The 14320-nt window shown below is 37.4% G+C and overlaps 3 protein-coding genes across 3 annotated transcripts in view; 1 reads left to right on the top strand and 2 right to left on the bottom strand.

Moving 5' to 3' along the window:
• The window catches only part of LOC134657945 (uncharacterized), a 138644-nt gene that overhangs the window by 119710 nt on the left and 4614 nt on the right, over positions 1-14320 (bottom strand). The window lies entirely within an intron of this gene.
• Positions 100-9599, bottom strand: LOC134657938 (nucleolar protein 9). Its single transcript, XM_063513532.1, has 7 exons — positions 9345-9599; positions 8140-9022; positions 7638-7791; positions 6602-6730; positions 4918-5082; positions 3576-3731; positions 100-335 (listed from the first exon to the last, which is right to left on the bottom strand). Exons 1-7 carry the CDS (start codon positions 9550-9552, stop codon positions 111-113), a joined length of 1920 nt encoding a protein of 639 aa, XP_063369602.1. The 5' UTR covers positions 9553-9599; the 3' UTR covers positions 100-110.
• The window catches only part of LOC134657975 (protein 4.1 homolog), a 24642-nt gene continuing 20989 nt past the window's right edge, over positions 10668-14320 (top strand). Inside the window, exon 1 of the mRNA XM_063513580.1 lies at positions 10668-10913. The gene's annotated coding sequence lies outside the window, so the exon portion shown is untranslated. The remainder of the gene's footprint in view (positions 10914-14320) is intronic.

Raw genomic sequence — 14320 nt, 5'->3', positions numbered from 1 at the left:
AATATACATATAAATATATAAATAAACAAGAATTGCTCATTTAAAGGTATTAGATAGATAGATTATAAGATTTTTTTTTAAATAAAAACTCAAAATAGCTTGTATATAATTTATTTTCCCTTAAACTTCAGTTCCCACTGTTTCTGCGCTTTCTTGAACCCCTCCACGTCCAGTTTGACGGCGACCAGCCGGCCGAACTTAGTGCTGTTAAGCAAGTTGCTCTTGTCCGCCAGTTCGGTCATGATCTTGACCTTTTGCTCGAGGGAACCCGCTTCGAAGACTCGTTCGAGGGCCCGGGAGCCGTGCTGGGAGAGCGCTAGGGTCTGGTAGAAGCCCTGTGGAAGACGGAAATATAGTATTTTTTCTACTCCAGCACTTAAATGTGTCAATTAAATGACTGACAGTGATATCTAAAGCAATGTCATTTGAATGCTTTGTCTATAGGCTCATAAGATGACTGCTAGCAGTCATCTTTATGAGTATAATACAACTGCTTTATTTTTTTTAAAGATACAAGTTCCGATCATCTTGATTGAAAAAGGTATGTTTTCATTTACAATAATAACTTTTTTTTTTTAAATAATAACTCTTTTTTTTTTAATAATAACTCTTTTTTAGGGTTCCGTAGCCAAATGGCAAAAAACGGAACCCTTATAGATTCGTCATGTCTGTCTGTCTGTCCGTCTGTCCGTCTGTCCGTCCGTATGTCACAGCCACTTTTCTCCGAAACTATAAGAACTATACTGTTGAAACTTTGTAAGTAGATGTATTCTGTGAACCGCATTAAGATTTTCACACAAAAATAGAAAAAAAACAATAAATTTTTGGGGCTCCCCATACTTCGAACTGAAACTCAAAAATTTTTTTTTCATCAAACCCATACGTGTGGGGTATCTATGGATAGGTCTTCAAAAATGATATTGATGTTTCTAATATCATTTTTTTCTAAACTGAATAGTTTGCGCGAGAGACACTTCCAAAGTGGTAAAATGTGTGTCCCCCCCCCTGAAACTTCTAAAATAAGAGAATGATAAAACTAAAAAAAATATATGATGTACATTACCATGTAAACTTCCACCGAAAATTGGTTTGAACGAGATCTAGTAAGTAGTTTTTTTTTTATACGTCATAAATCGCCTAAATACGGAACCCTTCATGGGCGAGTCCGACTCGCACTTGGCCGCTTTTTTTAAATAATAACTCTTTTTTTTTAATAAAAGTAATGTATGCAACAGCTCATAATTGGTTCTTAAAATTCAAGGGTCGAAGGGAAAAAGACCCGAGACCCTTATTATATCACTGTTGCATAAACTACTATAATAGGACATATATGTAGGTAAACAAACCAAACCCGGCCCCCGCGCCCCGCGCCCCACGGCCGGTTGGTCCGCGACACCTTCTTGTAACTCATGAGGCCCTGGTACTTGCTCTTAGTTAAATTACAATTTTGGATAGTGTTTTTTCTCGATTTTGGCCGCAGTAGCCTATGGAGGGTTTGCACGACGGATCAGAAATGTATGGGAAGATCCGCGGATCCGGATAATTTCATACATTCCGGATCCGGATTGCAAACCCTAGAGACTAACAAGCAACGCTAAGCGGTGTTCGTATTCTATGGATCTTTACGGGTGTCATATGCGCGTTTCTGATTTCTGAAGCAACTTTATTGTTTCTACTAGTTAGTACTCATCTGTCAGAGATGACAATTAAAATTAGGTTGGCAACAATGTATTTCATACAATATTTTTTAAGTGGTGATTACACGAAGTATCGTAAAAGTACCAAAAAGATACTGCGTGTATGCACAAATACTTTTTTGCGGAATAGACTAAATACTTGTCTTGACAACTATAACATAGGGGTTTAAAGTGTGTACGACCTTTTAAATGACAAATAAAGGTACGGGAGTAGAAAAAATATTTAACGACAGAATGTGTAGTGACCCTGCCTGTGAAGCCGCGGTCCTGGGTTCGAATCCCAGTAAGGACATTTATTTGTGTGATGAGCACAGATATTTGTTCCTGAATCATGGTTGTTTTTTATGTATTTAAGTATTTGTATATTATATATATCGTTGTCTGAGTACCCACAACACAAGCTTTCTTGAGCTTACCGTGGGGCTTAGTCAATTTGTGTAATAATGTCCTATAATATTTATTTATTAAATAAATAATGTATCACTACATAGTATAAAACAAAGTCGCTTCCCGCTGTCTGTCTGTATATATGCTTAGATCTTTAAAACTAAGCAAAGGATTTTGATGCTGTTTTTTAGGGTTCCGTAGCCAAATGGCAAAAAACGGAACCCTTATAGATTCGTCATGTCTGTCTGTCTGTCCGTCTGTCCGTCTGTCCGTCCGTATGTCACAGCCACTTTTCTCCGAAACTATAAGAACTATACTGTTGAAACTTGGTAAGTAGATGTATTCTGTGAACCGCATTAAGATTTTCACACAAAAATAGAAAAAAAACAATAAATTTTTGGGGTTCCCCATACTTCGAACTGAAACTAAAAAAAATTTTTTTCATCAAACCCATACGTGTGGGGTATCTATGGATAGGTCTTCAAAAATGATATTGAGGTTTCTAATATCATTTTTTTCTAAACTGAATAGATTGCGCGAGAGACACTTCCAAAGTGATAAAATGTGTGTCCCCCCCCCTGTAACTTCTAAAATAAGAGAATGATAAAACTAAAAAAAATATATGATGTACACTACCATGTAAACTTCCACCGAAAATTGGTTTGAACGAGATCTAGTAAGTAGTTTTTTTTTATACGTCATAAATCGCCTAAATACGGAACCCTTCATGGGCGAGTCCGACTCGCACTTGGCCGCTTTTTTTAATAGATAGAGTGATTCAAGAGGAAGGTTTATGTATAATTTGTTAACCCGTGCGAAGCCGGGGCGGGTCGCTAGTAAATAAATATTTGGGGACAACTGTAAATTATGTAGTCACAGTAAATTTACTGCCATCTTTCGACAGAAGATTAAAACTGTTAGAACGTCATTTGACTTTGATCCTTATTCTTTCACTGATATGTGTCAATTTGTTAAATGTCAAAAATTAACGCCATCTACTCGAGACTAGGCCAAAGGTATGGTGCCATATTTTCGAGTGATGGCGCCAAACCTTTGGCCTACTTTGAGCTGTATTTTAAATACTACCAGGAGTTCAGAAGACAGCAAGAGCATTCAAGCGTAGTAAATTTTTGAGCAAACAAAAATCGACCATAACTCTATGACATTACAGTTGCGTTTTCAATAACGCGTATCTGAGGCCTACTTAAGAGATACAGACGCGAGTAGATTTATAGATATATATAAGGTGTATATTTTGCATGCTGCAATTCAGCTAAATGTGTGATACTTTGCAATTTGTAATATTTAAGACCTTTTGTTAACCACATTTAACGCAAATAAAGCTTTACTTTACTTTACTTTACTACTTACACTTAATTTGCAACTGTAACCAGTAGTATTTAAGGTACATTTTTGATTATCCCCGAAATACTACTGTCCGCGATCGGGCGCCAAGTGTAACGCAGTAAAATATATCGATCCCTCTCTAACCTTCAGCTTCCATATCATCTTGTCTCTCGCCTTCACGCCGACGAACTGCCCCTTGCAGAAAGCGTCGGCTATGTGACTGCCTTTGGCGTCGGAGAAAATGACGAGGAGTTGTTCTGAAGTCAGCTCTAGTAGACCGTTCACGGCTTTGGCTGGACGCTGGAATAAATTACAATAAATATATAGTTAGTCAAAGGACTGTCTCATTTCAAACATAGACAGAGACCATGTAAAATCTTCGCTGGTCTCAGGTGTTGTAAAGGTGGTGAAATAATAAGTGGACTGTAGTTTAACGCTGGTTTACTTTCCAAATTACAAAAATCCAAAAAAAGTGGCAAGGTGGATTGTCGTTGGGAATCGAGAGTGACAAACTATCTTTGTCTTACACTAGTACTAGCACCCAAAAGAAAAAGAAGAGTATAGTTTTTAGGGTTCCGTACCCATAGGGTAATAAACGGGGCCCTATTACTAAGACTTCGCTGTCCGTCCGTCCATCCGTCTGTCCATCTGTCACCAGGCTGTATCTCATGAACCGCGATAGCTAGACAGTTGAAATTTTCACAAATGATGTATCTGTTGCCGCTATAACAACAAATACTAAAAATAAAATAAAATAAAAATTTAAGGGGGGCTCCCATACAACAAACACGACTTTTTTGCTCTATTTTTTGTTGATGGTGCGGAACCCTCCGTGCGCGAGTCCCGACTCGCACTTGGCCGGTTTTATTTGTTCTTATTTACTGACAAATTGGTTTGCCCAAGTATAGAAGATTCTACAACAAGAGCATAAAACAGGGGTCACCAATTAGTTTCTTCAGGGGTCCGGTTTTTAAAATAATGCATATGACCACCGCGGTCCGTTTCTACTTGAGTTTATTAAATAAGTAAACAAATAATGTAGGTAAGTCGGCGGTCCGGATCCGGACCGCAGTCCGTCATTTGGTAACCCCTGGCATAAAACAATACATTTTAGGAGGGATCTTATTGGTCCCGAGCGAAGCGAGGACCTATATAAGTCGAAGATAAAATGGATTTATGACAGAATTATATGTATAGTAAACACTCTACTTTTATCTTTGATTGCCACGAAAATAATAATACAATTGTTAAAGTGCTTTAGTAAATTTAAAAAAATTGTTATTGAGCTAATCAATTAGTTATAGGGCGTTGCAATGCGCGTGTAATATAAGTTGTTTAGTGCAAACAGTTGCTGTGTTTGAAAATTACAAGAAAATGTTCTCAAATCAGTACCCAAATAATTTAATGTTTATGTCAAAAATAATTAGCTAAAGATACAGGGGAATCGAATTATTTAAATTGATTCCAATACAGTTTTTAGGCTAACCTGAAAATCCAGTATACTTTGTAGTATAACCGAGCCATGGACGTTAATAAAGTATTCCTTCTCCAGCGTGGAGACATCCACTCGGTCTGATGGCAGCAATCGCAGCACGAACACGGGGAAGTACTTCTGAGTGTCAGGGGTCACTTTGAGGGCCGACTCTAGACCCTGGAATATGAAAAAATGTTGTTAACCTCGTGAAAAAAAAGCGCTGGTGGCCTAGCGTAAAGTGCGTGCAACTTGCAATCCGGAGGTCGCGGGTTCAAACCCCGGCTCGTACCAATGAGTTTTTCGGAACGTACGAAATATCATTTGATATTTACCAGTCGCTTTTCGGTGAAGGAAAACATCGTGAGGAAACCGGACTAATCCCAATAAGGCCTAGTTCACCCTCTGGGTTGGAAGGTCAGGTGGCAGTCGCTTTCGTAAAAACTAGTGCCTACGCCAATTCCTGGGAGTAGTTGCCAAGCGGACCCCAGGCTCCCATAAGCCGTGGCCAAAATGCCGGGACAACGCGAGGAAGAAGAAGAAGTTGTTAACCTCGTGAAACCTAACGTGCATTAGGATGTACACTTGTACACCCAGCTTTAAGGGCACGGCCGCTGTACACTCCATTTTTTTATGATATAGGTAGCAAACGAGCAGACGCATCACCTGGTAAGCAATTACCGCTGCCCATGGACACTTGCAACACCAGAAGGGTTGTGAGTTGCCGGCTTATAAGATGGGAGCACGCTCTTTTCTTGAAGGTTCCATGTGTAATATTGATTTATGAAACGAGTTTTTATTGAAATTAAAACATCAGCCCAATTCTATAATTATATGTTGTTATGTTCCTCATATGTAACTTGCAGTGACCATGTTCCTCATATGTAACATGCAGTGACCATGTTCCTCATATGTAACTTGCAGTGACCATGTTTTTGATATTTGTTTTGTAGCCATCATGAGATTTTTTTTTAAGATTTTTTCTCAAAAATGGACGGCAAAGTCGACGTTGCCGGTTAAAAAATTGGTCGCGAAGTGCGTAGTTTATGGTCAGTCAAAAAATTAAAAGTTAAAAACATTGCAGTCTCGATTTCGGGACTGCAATGTTGCATACAAATTCCATTATTTAACGAGTTCCAAACTTTTTAAAAGTTAAAATGGCCATATCAAATGAAGGTGTAGGTCCAATTAAACAGCCAAACAGAGGATCAGCACTTATTATTATAATGTTGGTACCGCGACTATTTAGGTGTCTCAAATAGGTTGGCGTATTTTCAGCAGAAAAATACACTTCTTTTTTTTTAAAGGCGGCAAAGAAAATATTTTTAATGGTTTTACTTTTTCCTGTGATAATTAGACCGTTGCTCCGGTAAATAATTTCTATTTCTTGCACCATTTTTGAGAAAAGCACTATATATGACTCGGCTGGAAGGCTACTTGCTGGCTTCGGATTCAATTAAACGGACTCCCAAGGTCGTCCATTTAAAACGAATCCTCAGCCAGCAAGTAGCTACTTCCGAACCTCGACAATAATGTACTATTTTTATACCAGCACCATTTTCATTACAATTATAGTTGTACTGGGAAGGCAGCTTTCACAGATACAGCTAATATGTAAACAAAATAGTGTAATAAACATGCTTACATTGACAATTTGGACAACTATCTTACATTTACAATGTTACATATAAATACTTACATTAACAAACTGCGCCTGCCGCGCCTTCACTCTGAGACAGGCTTTAGCGATTGACACTAGGACTCCAGTGTTCCCGCAGGCCAACAGATCCGCAAACTTGTTGGACAACTCGTCGAACATCGGCTCCAACTGGAAAAGAAAATAGTAGTTTGTGTTACAAGGGATCAAAATGATATATTTCCGTCAAGGGCGTACATTGAATCCTGAGCGTAATGAGGGATTAAGTGTTAACGCCCAAGACGAAATAATTTTGATACCGTGTGACACATACTGCTTTTCACATCAACTATGAGGAAAATAAAAAATTTTAATGTTGACACAATCTGCTGCTTAAACAGATTATTTAAGGTAAAAAAATAATGTGCACAAAAAATTTAAAAATAGTGTGCTAGAACAGAAAAGTGTTACTTTGATCCCTCCTAGCAGGGAGGAAAAGCTCTTTTCCGAATAGGTGGTGTGAAAAAAACATTTCGTCTATTCATTTATACAGGTATAAATCCTAATTCGTTGCAACATCATCCTGGCATCGCCGCTATAAGACGAGGCTAGGATGATGTGTAAATTATACTTAAAAATTATGTAGTAGTCGGTGCGGAAAGAGAAGAGTCGTGGAATGTATGGAGCCCAATACATTCCACGACTCTTCTCTTTCCGAACAGACTATAGTGTAGGTAATACTACACTTATTTTTTATTTTATTTTTATTAGAAATTGACCTCATTCTCACCTGATGGTAAGTACCTGTGCAGTCTAGGATGGAACATGCTTACATAAAAGATGTCTATTCACTCTCGATTTAAAAAGATCCAAGTTATAGTGGACTGGAATAGATTTGCAAGTGAATTCCACTCCTTAGCCGTTCGCATGATAAAGCTGGATGCATAGCGTTTAGTACGAATCAGTGGCAGAGTAACGACGTAAGGGTGAAATGCAAGTCTACTACATTATTGCTCTCAAATCTCTCAATACAGGGGTGACTTTAAATTTTCTAAGCTCCAAGACTATCTTTCCACACAAAAAAAGTATTCGGACTCACCTCCTCTTTGATCTGACAGTTGTCAAATAGCCGCTGAACCGTGTAGTTTAACATTGGCATGCAAGCTAACTGCGCCAGTGTGTTGATGAAGCATTTGGCGTATATCTGTGTGTACATCTTCTTTTTTGCCACTAGCAGCGCTGCTTCTAGTAATCTGAAAATTAAAGGCAATAATTTTAATAACATTCTACTGTAGTGTCACAATACTGTAGTGTCGTCCCTTTCAAATCAAATGTAAGAAAAACGGGACAACATTACAGTGCTGCCACTTTTTAAATTCTACTCTTTTTTGTCAGACTATAAATAGTTTTCATAAAACTCAATTATTACTAGGCCAGTTTGATTTGAAAATTTTAGGGTAGATGGTGTAATAATTTTATATCTATAAATATGGCAAATCCAAAGTAATAAAACCACAGACAACTGTTTGGTGCAATGGAACAAATAATAATTTAAAAAAAAGACAACACAATCTATTGAACATAGAAATAATTTATTTTACCTGACGGCAGGTTCTGACTCAAACACAGGTGGCAACGAACAACTCTTAACACTTTCCTGGTTTTCCTCGTCCAAGTCAATTTTCACTTCCTTCTTATCATCAGTATCATTACCGTTTGAATCCCAATTGTCCGGAGCAAAGCTTTCATTCAACAACTGCTTTAACAAATCCCTCGTCAAATCTTTATCTACATTCTTGATGGCATATAGCAACACTTGCAACAAACCAGAGGTCAAGTTCTTGTACGGTAAGTCTTTAAACTGTGGCCAAACTGATAACCTTTTTGAGAACTCTGTTACTAACTCTTTATAATCATCCGGCACATTTTTGTAAACCATTTTCTTTATAAACGGTGATGGCGGCGTCTGCTTATCGGTTTTCTCTATTACAAACATGTTCACTTTCGGCTTTTCATTAGGTAGCAATGTGATTCCACTGAGACATTTTAAAGCACTTCTCAAAATATGATTAGCATAATTATCCCAGACGAAATCTTCTAAATTATTTAAAGCGTATTTACATATCTTTAAAGCAAATTCATAGCAGTTTTTAACATGGGCGTCACTGTATTTAGATTGTGTCGGTTCTAGTTTTATCTTTTTCTTCGGTACTTCATCATCACATTCCTCATTTGTCTCTCCTGTTTGTAAATGATCTGTAGCTCGCTCGCTCGCTACCCTTAATAAAGTCTCAACGACATGGCTCGTGAAATTATCGGAGCAGAGCCTACGTAGTTCTGGGTGTAACACTTCGAAGTACCGTTCCAAGTCTTCAGGTGATGAGTAGGGTAGCAGCAGCTCTACGACTCGGCAGCCAAGTTGATTGCCGATTATGTTTAGTTCTTCACCTTTCGTTCGGTCCAGTACATTATTAACTAAGCTCTCTGGAATGATACAATTTAATTCATTACAGATAATTCCTCAAAACATTTTATTAGTTTATAAAGACTGATTAATGTACAACAGATTCACATAAATTTTATAATAGATCATTATAATTTTTCTCTAACACACGGTATTTAAGTATTCTGATATGTACTTACTTAGATTATTAATATCTAAACAGATTTTTAGTCGTCAACACCACTCACTTAACCAATCATAACCGACTTGAAAATCATAATTGTATTGTCTGAAGCCTAACCAAATTGTCTGCTTATTTATTAAGTTTTTGTATAAAATTAAGAAGTCAAGGAATCAACTTACGTCTTTGATCTTCATCCTCGATACCTGCTTTCATAGCATCCAGAATTCCCAAAAAATATTGATACAACTCTTCACTCATTTTGGTACCTCTGCCCCACTGGCCTTTTTTGGCGTACTTTTTAGCATTTTTAAGGAAGTTCTTGGGCTTTTTCTTGTTTTTACGTTTGTTGGGATCACTTTGCACTTCATTTTGAACTTCCTCGCTCATATTTGAGTTAATTAATATTTTATTTTGGAATAAATATAAAAAGTTTGCGCAATCGCAATGTTTACGACTTTATAGGTTATTTATACGTCAGTTTCAAGCATGGAAGTGTCACTTGTCTATTTGACACATTTGACATGTGTTAGTTAAGCCTTCTACAGACGTTGCAACAAATGACATGCGATTTTGGATAGTTGCCGGCTAAGTAGGACCAACGAATTTAAACAACCGATTAAATGCCGCAATGTATTGCAAACCGCATGCGATTATCAGTGACGTTTGGAGAATGTTTGGAGAGGCCATTACGTTAAGGTAAAACGAATATCGTTAAAAATAATTTTAAAAAAGGACTTTATTAAAGGTTTTTATTGATACAACGAAATTCAACAAGTGAGTTAAAACATAGTTTTAATGTTTTACCTAAGTACTTATTTTTGGTAGTTTCAATGTAAACTTTATTATAATGATATTAAGATTGATTATAAATTCGTTTTTAACCATCAAAGTAGCACAAAATAAGTATGTTTGCACCTGTCATTTTTTTTATTGGTCCTTTAGAACCGGATTCAGTGGAATTAATGTAATTATTGAAGTACTTCTAGTTATTTTTAAGTTACGCTTGCTACTCACTATTTAGTTACTTTTACAACATTGAATATTATTTCACTGTCAAAATTAGGAATATACCATTATACGCGTATAAAAACCTTACCCTATTTTAATTTATTTTCAAAAGTATATCTTAATGATGATGATAACCAGTATATAATCACCCATTTTAAGTTACCTACTTAATTAGTTAAAACGGTACACAAAATAGTTAAATGTTAAATAGTTTAAAAAGGACCATTCCATTGAATGAAAAGATAACATGATAACAATAGCATTCACCATTCATAATTCATTGTTTACCAGAATACTAAACGTGAGTTGCATTGTAGCTCTTCAATGAATCATTAACATAACTATAAACATGCATTCCACATTTCGACATCTACTTATCTCTCTCACTCTCGCCGGGAACGCATGACGTCATGGATGCATCCGCGAGAGCCTCGAACCGTACCAAAACTAGTTTAACCGGGAAACCGCGCGTGGTAACAGCGCGAGAGATTTCGACGGCACATTTATCGTACATTTATACGACTTCATGAATCAAATAAACTGTTTTGTAAATTAAAAAAGTTTCACAAGTAGGTAATACCTTAGTCTGTTAACTTTAGAAAAAAAAAAGATAACTAGGCGCGAGTGTACTTTGCCAAAAAAAAGTTCCGATTACAAATTAAAAAATAAAAAGTTTCGTTTTTGCATCCAGCCAGCCAGTAAGGTGTTTTATAGTGCAAGCGTCTAGAGCTGTAATTAAGGTGGGTTCAAAAGGACAATGTTTTTAATTAATGTTAAGTCGCCTTGAGAGGAGGCGTTGACCGGAGAGATCCCGTTCTGGGAACACTTTCCACGTTATTTACTTACTCGTTTCAAGCTTTCTGGCTTATCGTGTGACTCGTGCTAGATTGATAAGAAAGTGATATTGTGATGATAAAGTGCCTTTTTTAGAACAAGGTAAAATTACCATATAAGTAAATTTTGTTTATTAAAGTACCTAGTATTTTATTTGGAATTAATTCATAATGTAATAATTGATTATAATTAAGGTTAACACCATCTAGCGTTAGCGTTAATTACTTGAAACCCCTAAGCACATCACTGTTAGTACTCGAGTTATATTAATACTAGTTAGAGCGAAACTCACTAGATGGGGTCCATGAGATGGCAATTAAATCAATAAAGAAAAACTCAATGACATTACGTGTAGGTAACAGTTTTTCAAGTAATGTAATTGAGTTTTTCTTTATTGATTTAAATGCCATCTAAATGAGTGGCCATCTAAATCTTACGGTCACGTGATCGTCTTACGCTGTCTCGAGTTTAACGTTTTTTCCCCACCTCAAAAAGTGCACAGCGCCGCTAAAGAAGTTTTCACTTCAAAAAGTAATAGGTAAAGTAGATACTAGTTTAAGCTCTTAAATAAACACCACCATACATTATCTCACAAGAGATAAAAATTAAATTTTAAATAAATCGCATCAATAATTAAGTAGGTAAGTACTTCGAAGGACCAAGACCATTTTATTTTTTTTACTTCTTATTTTGCCGGCAACAAGTATCTGCAGGTACGTATGTAGGTACATGCCGGTTTAAAGTAAGTTACATAGGGTAGGTAGGTACACTAAACAGTTTTTCTTTTTAGTCTACAAATACAGACAGAACTGAAGTCTTAACTTAAGGTCATATATGTGTCGGCGGCCGATCGTAAGATGAGGCAGATCGTAATGTTCCTGTGTAATGTTTTGACGATAGTGACATTAAACCAATATATAGGTAGGTAGGATAGGTTCGTTAGGTTGCTTTAGAAGCCCGAAGGGCAAACTGCCCAGGAATAGGAGCCCCGCGTAGCGGGGCTCCGTCGACTCAGGGAACGGGTCAAAGATTTTCACGTTTCACGATATGGCTAGGAATTTCACGATATGCCTGATCTTACGATCGGCCGCCGACATATGTATAAACAGTTACTTGTTCTATATATTGTTTTTGCTCAAGTTTCAGACTCAGAGTTCGTACGTACCTAAATACCTACCTATTTAGCTAGAGGACAAACAATGTTAAAAATTAAATAAAACTAGAAAATAATAGTTATTATTTTTACAGGGGCCAAAGTTGTTGTTTAGCCCCTTGTGCTAACAACATTCATACACGAGCAAGCGAAAGATTTCAAAAAGTGAAATCTTGAGCGTTGCGAGGTTTTCAAGACACGAGAGTAAAACAAACTTTGCTACCGAGTGAGGAAACATAAAAATGTTAACCACACGGACCACACCGACACGAGTAAATCTTTCTATGAAATTATTACGTTTAAAATAACACATGCACAGTCTGCGCTATCAAAATCGCTGACAACTTTTAGTTTGCTCCTCTATGTACCTATAGGTAATATTAAGTTACGAGGGGCGTTCAATAAAAAGTGAGAATGAGTATGTTATATACAACTTTTATTAAATATTATTTTATTTTTCGACATAGTCACCTTTTAGCATAATACACTTAGTATATCTTTTTTCTAAACTTAAAATTCCATTTCTAAAAAAGGTTTCATCTTGAGTACTTAAAAAATCCTGTACTGGAGCGACTACCGCGTCGTCGTCTTCAAATTTCTTGCCTCTCAGGTATTCCTTCAATCTCGGAAATAGGTAGAAATCACTAGGGGCGAGGTCTGGTGAATACGGAGGATGCTTAAGGATATCGAACCCAGCATCACGTATTGCAGCCATTGCAACGGCGGACTTGTGTGCCGGTGCATTGTCCTGATGGAACAACACAATTTTCGAGAGTTTACCTCGCCGTTTTTCACGGATCTCATTGCGCAATGTTGCTATTTGTTTGGCATATAAAGTGCCCGTAATAGTGGCTCCATGCTCGAGATACTCAATCATTACGACCCCTTTACCATCCCAAAAAACAGAGCCCATGACCTTACCGGCAGATGGGCCCACCTTGAATTTCTTCGGAGTTGGAGATGATGGCCTTTTCCATGTCATAGACTGCGGTTTCGTTTCAGGGTCGTAATGATGGAGCCATGTTTCGTCCATTGTTATAAATCGCGCCAAAAAAAGTTCCCTGTCTTGCTGTATCAGGTCCAAACCTTCTTAACAAATCTCGACTCTAGTTTGTTTTTGCGTGTCAGTAAGCATTCTGGGTACCCAACGCGCTGATACCTTTTTCATACCCAAGCGTTCATGTAAAATATTATGCACGCTCCCCGTTGAAATCTTTACATTTTCAGCAATAAAACGAACCGTGACACGACGATCCGCCAAAACTAAGTTTTCGACTTTTTTCACAATTTCTTCAGTTACTGCTGTAGTAGGGCGTCCGGAGCGGGGGTCATCCATGGTCGATGTTCTTGCACGTCTAAATTCGGCGCACCAACGTGCGACTGTCGAATACGGAGGAGCATTAGACCTTAAAGTGTCCCGTAAATCTAAATCGACTTGGTCCGTAGAAAAATTTTTCAAACACAAGTATTTGATAACGGCGCGCAGTTCAATTTTCTCCATTTTCGCTAACGTACTCAATAGCATCTCAAAGAAATCGCCGTATTTTTTTTTAAACAAAAAACAGTTAGTTTTTTTTTTTTCATGGCGATCAGCTAGGTAGATTAGCTTTACCGGCCAGTATTTACTTTCCTAATATTTAAAGAGTTTACATCTCATTCTCATTATATATTGAACGCCCCTCGTAAGTTGTTGCTTACTCGTGGTGTAACATGGGTATTTGTGAAGAGAAAGGAAGACTTATTCGGCTTAAATTACTCTGTAATGAAACCTCATAAGCTCAATCATTAATTAGGACAAGCGTAGATACTCAACACCACATTAATGCCTTATGTATATTTAGAGCTAAGGGCCGAAACACACCAGATGCGTAATGTAACAAGGCTGGGCTGACAATATAGGTAGGTATCGAAGTTTTTGCCATAAATTTTTTTTTGGTACAGTCGCCGGCCAAAGTGCTCACAAATATCTGAACACGCCTCAATTGTCAAGGCGTTAGAGTGCGTGATCAGATATTTTTGAGCACCTCGGCCCCTCCGATATATCTGATGGCGACTGTACAAGCTTTTACCGCTGACTGTACTGCACAGGCAACTAAGAGACAATTCTAACAACCCCAACCAAATTAGTTTGCGTTGTTTCATCAAAGAGTTCCCATAGCC

The sequence above is a fragment of the Cydia amplana genome, chromosome 21, assembly GCF_948474715.1.
Source record: "Cydia amplana chromosome 21, ilCydAmpl1.1, whole genome shotgun sequence".
Taxonomy (NCBI): domain Eukaryota; kingdom Metazoa; phylum Arthropoda; class Insecta; order Lepidoptera; family Tortricidae; genus Cydia; species Cydia amplana.
The sequence above is the reverse complement of the archived record's forward strand: the minus strand, read 5'-3'. Positions and strand labels throughout refer to the sequence as shown.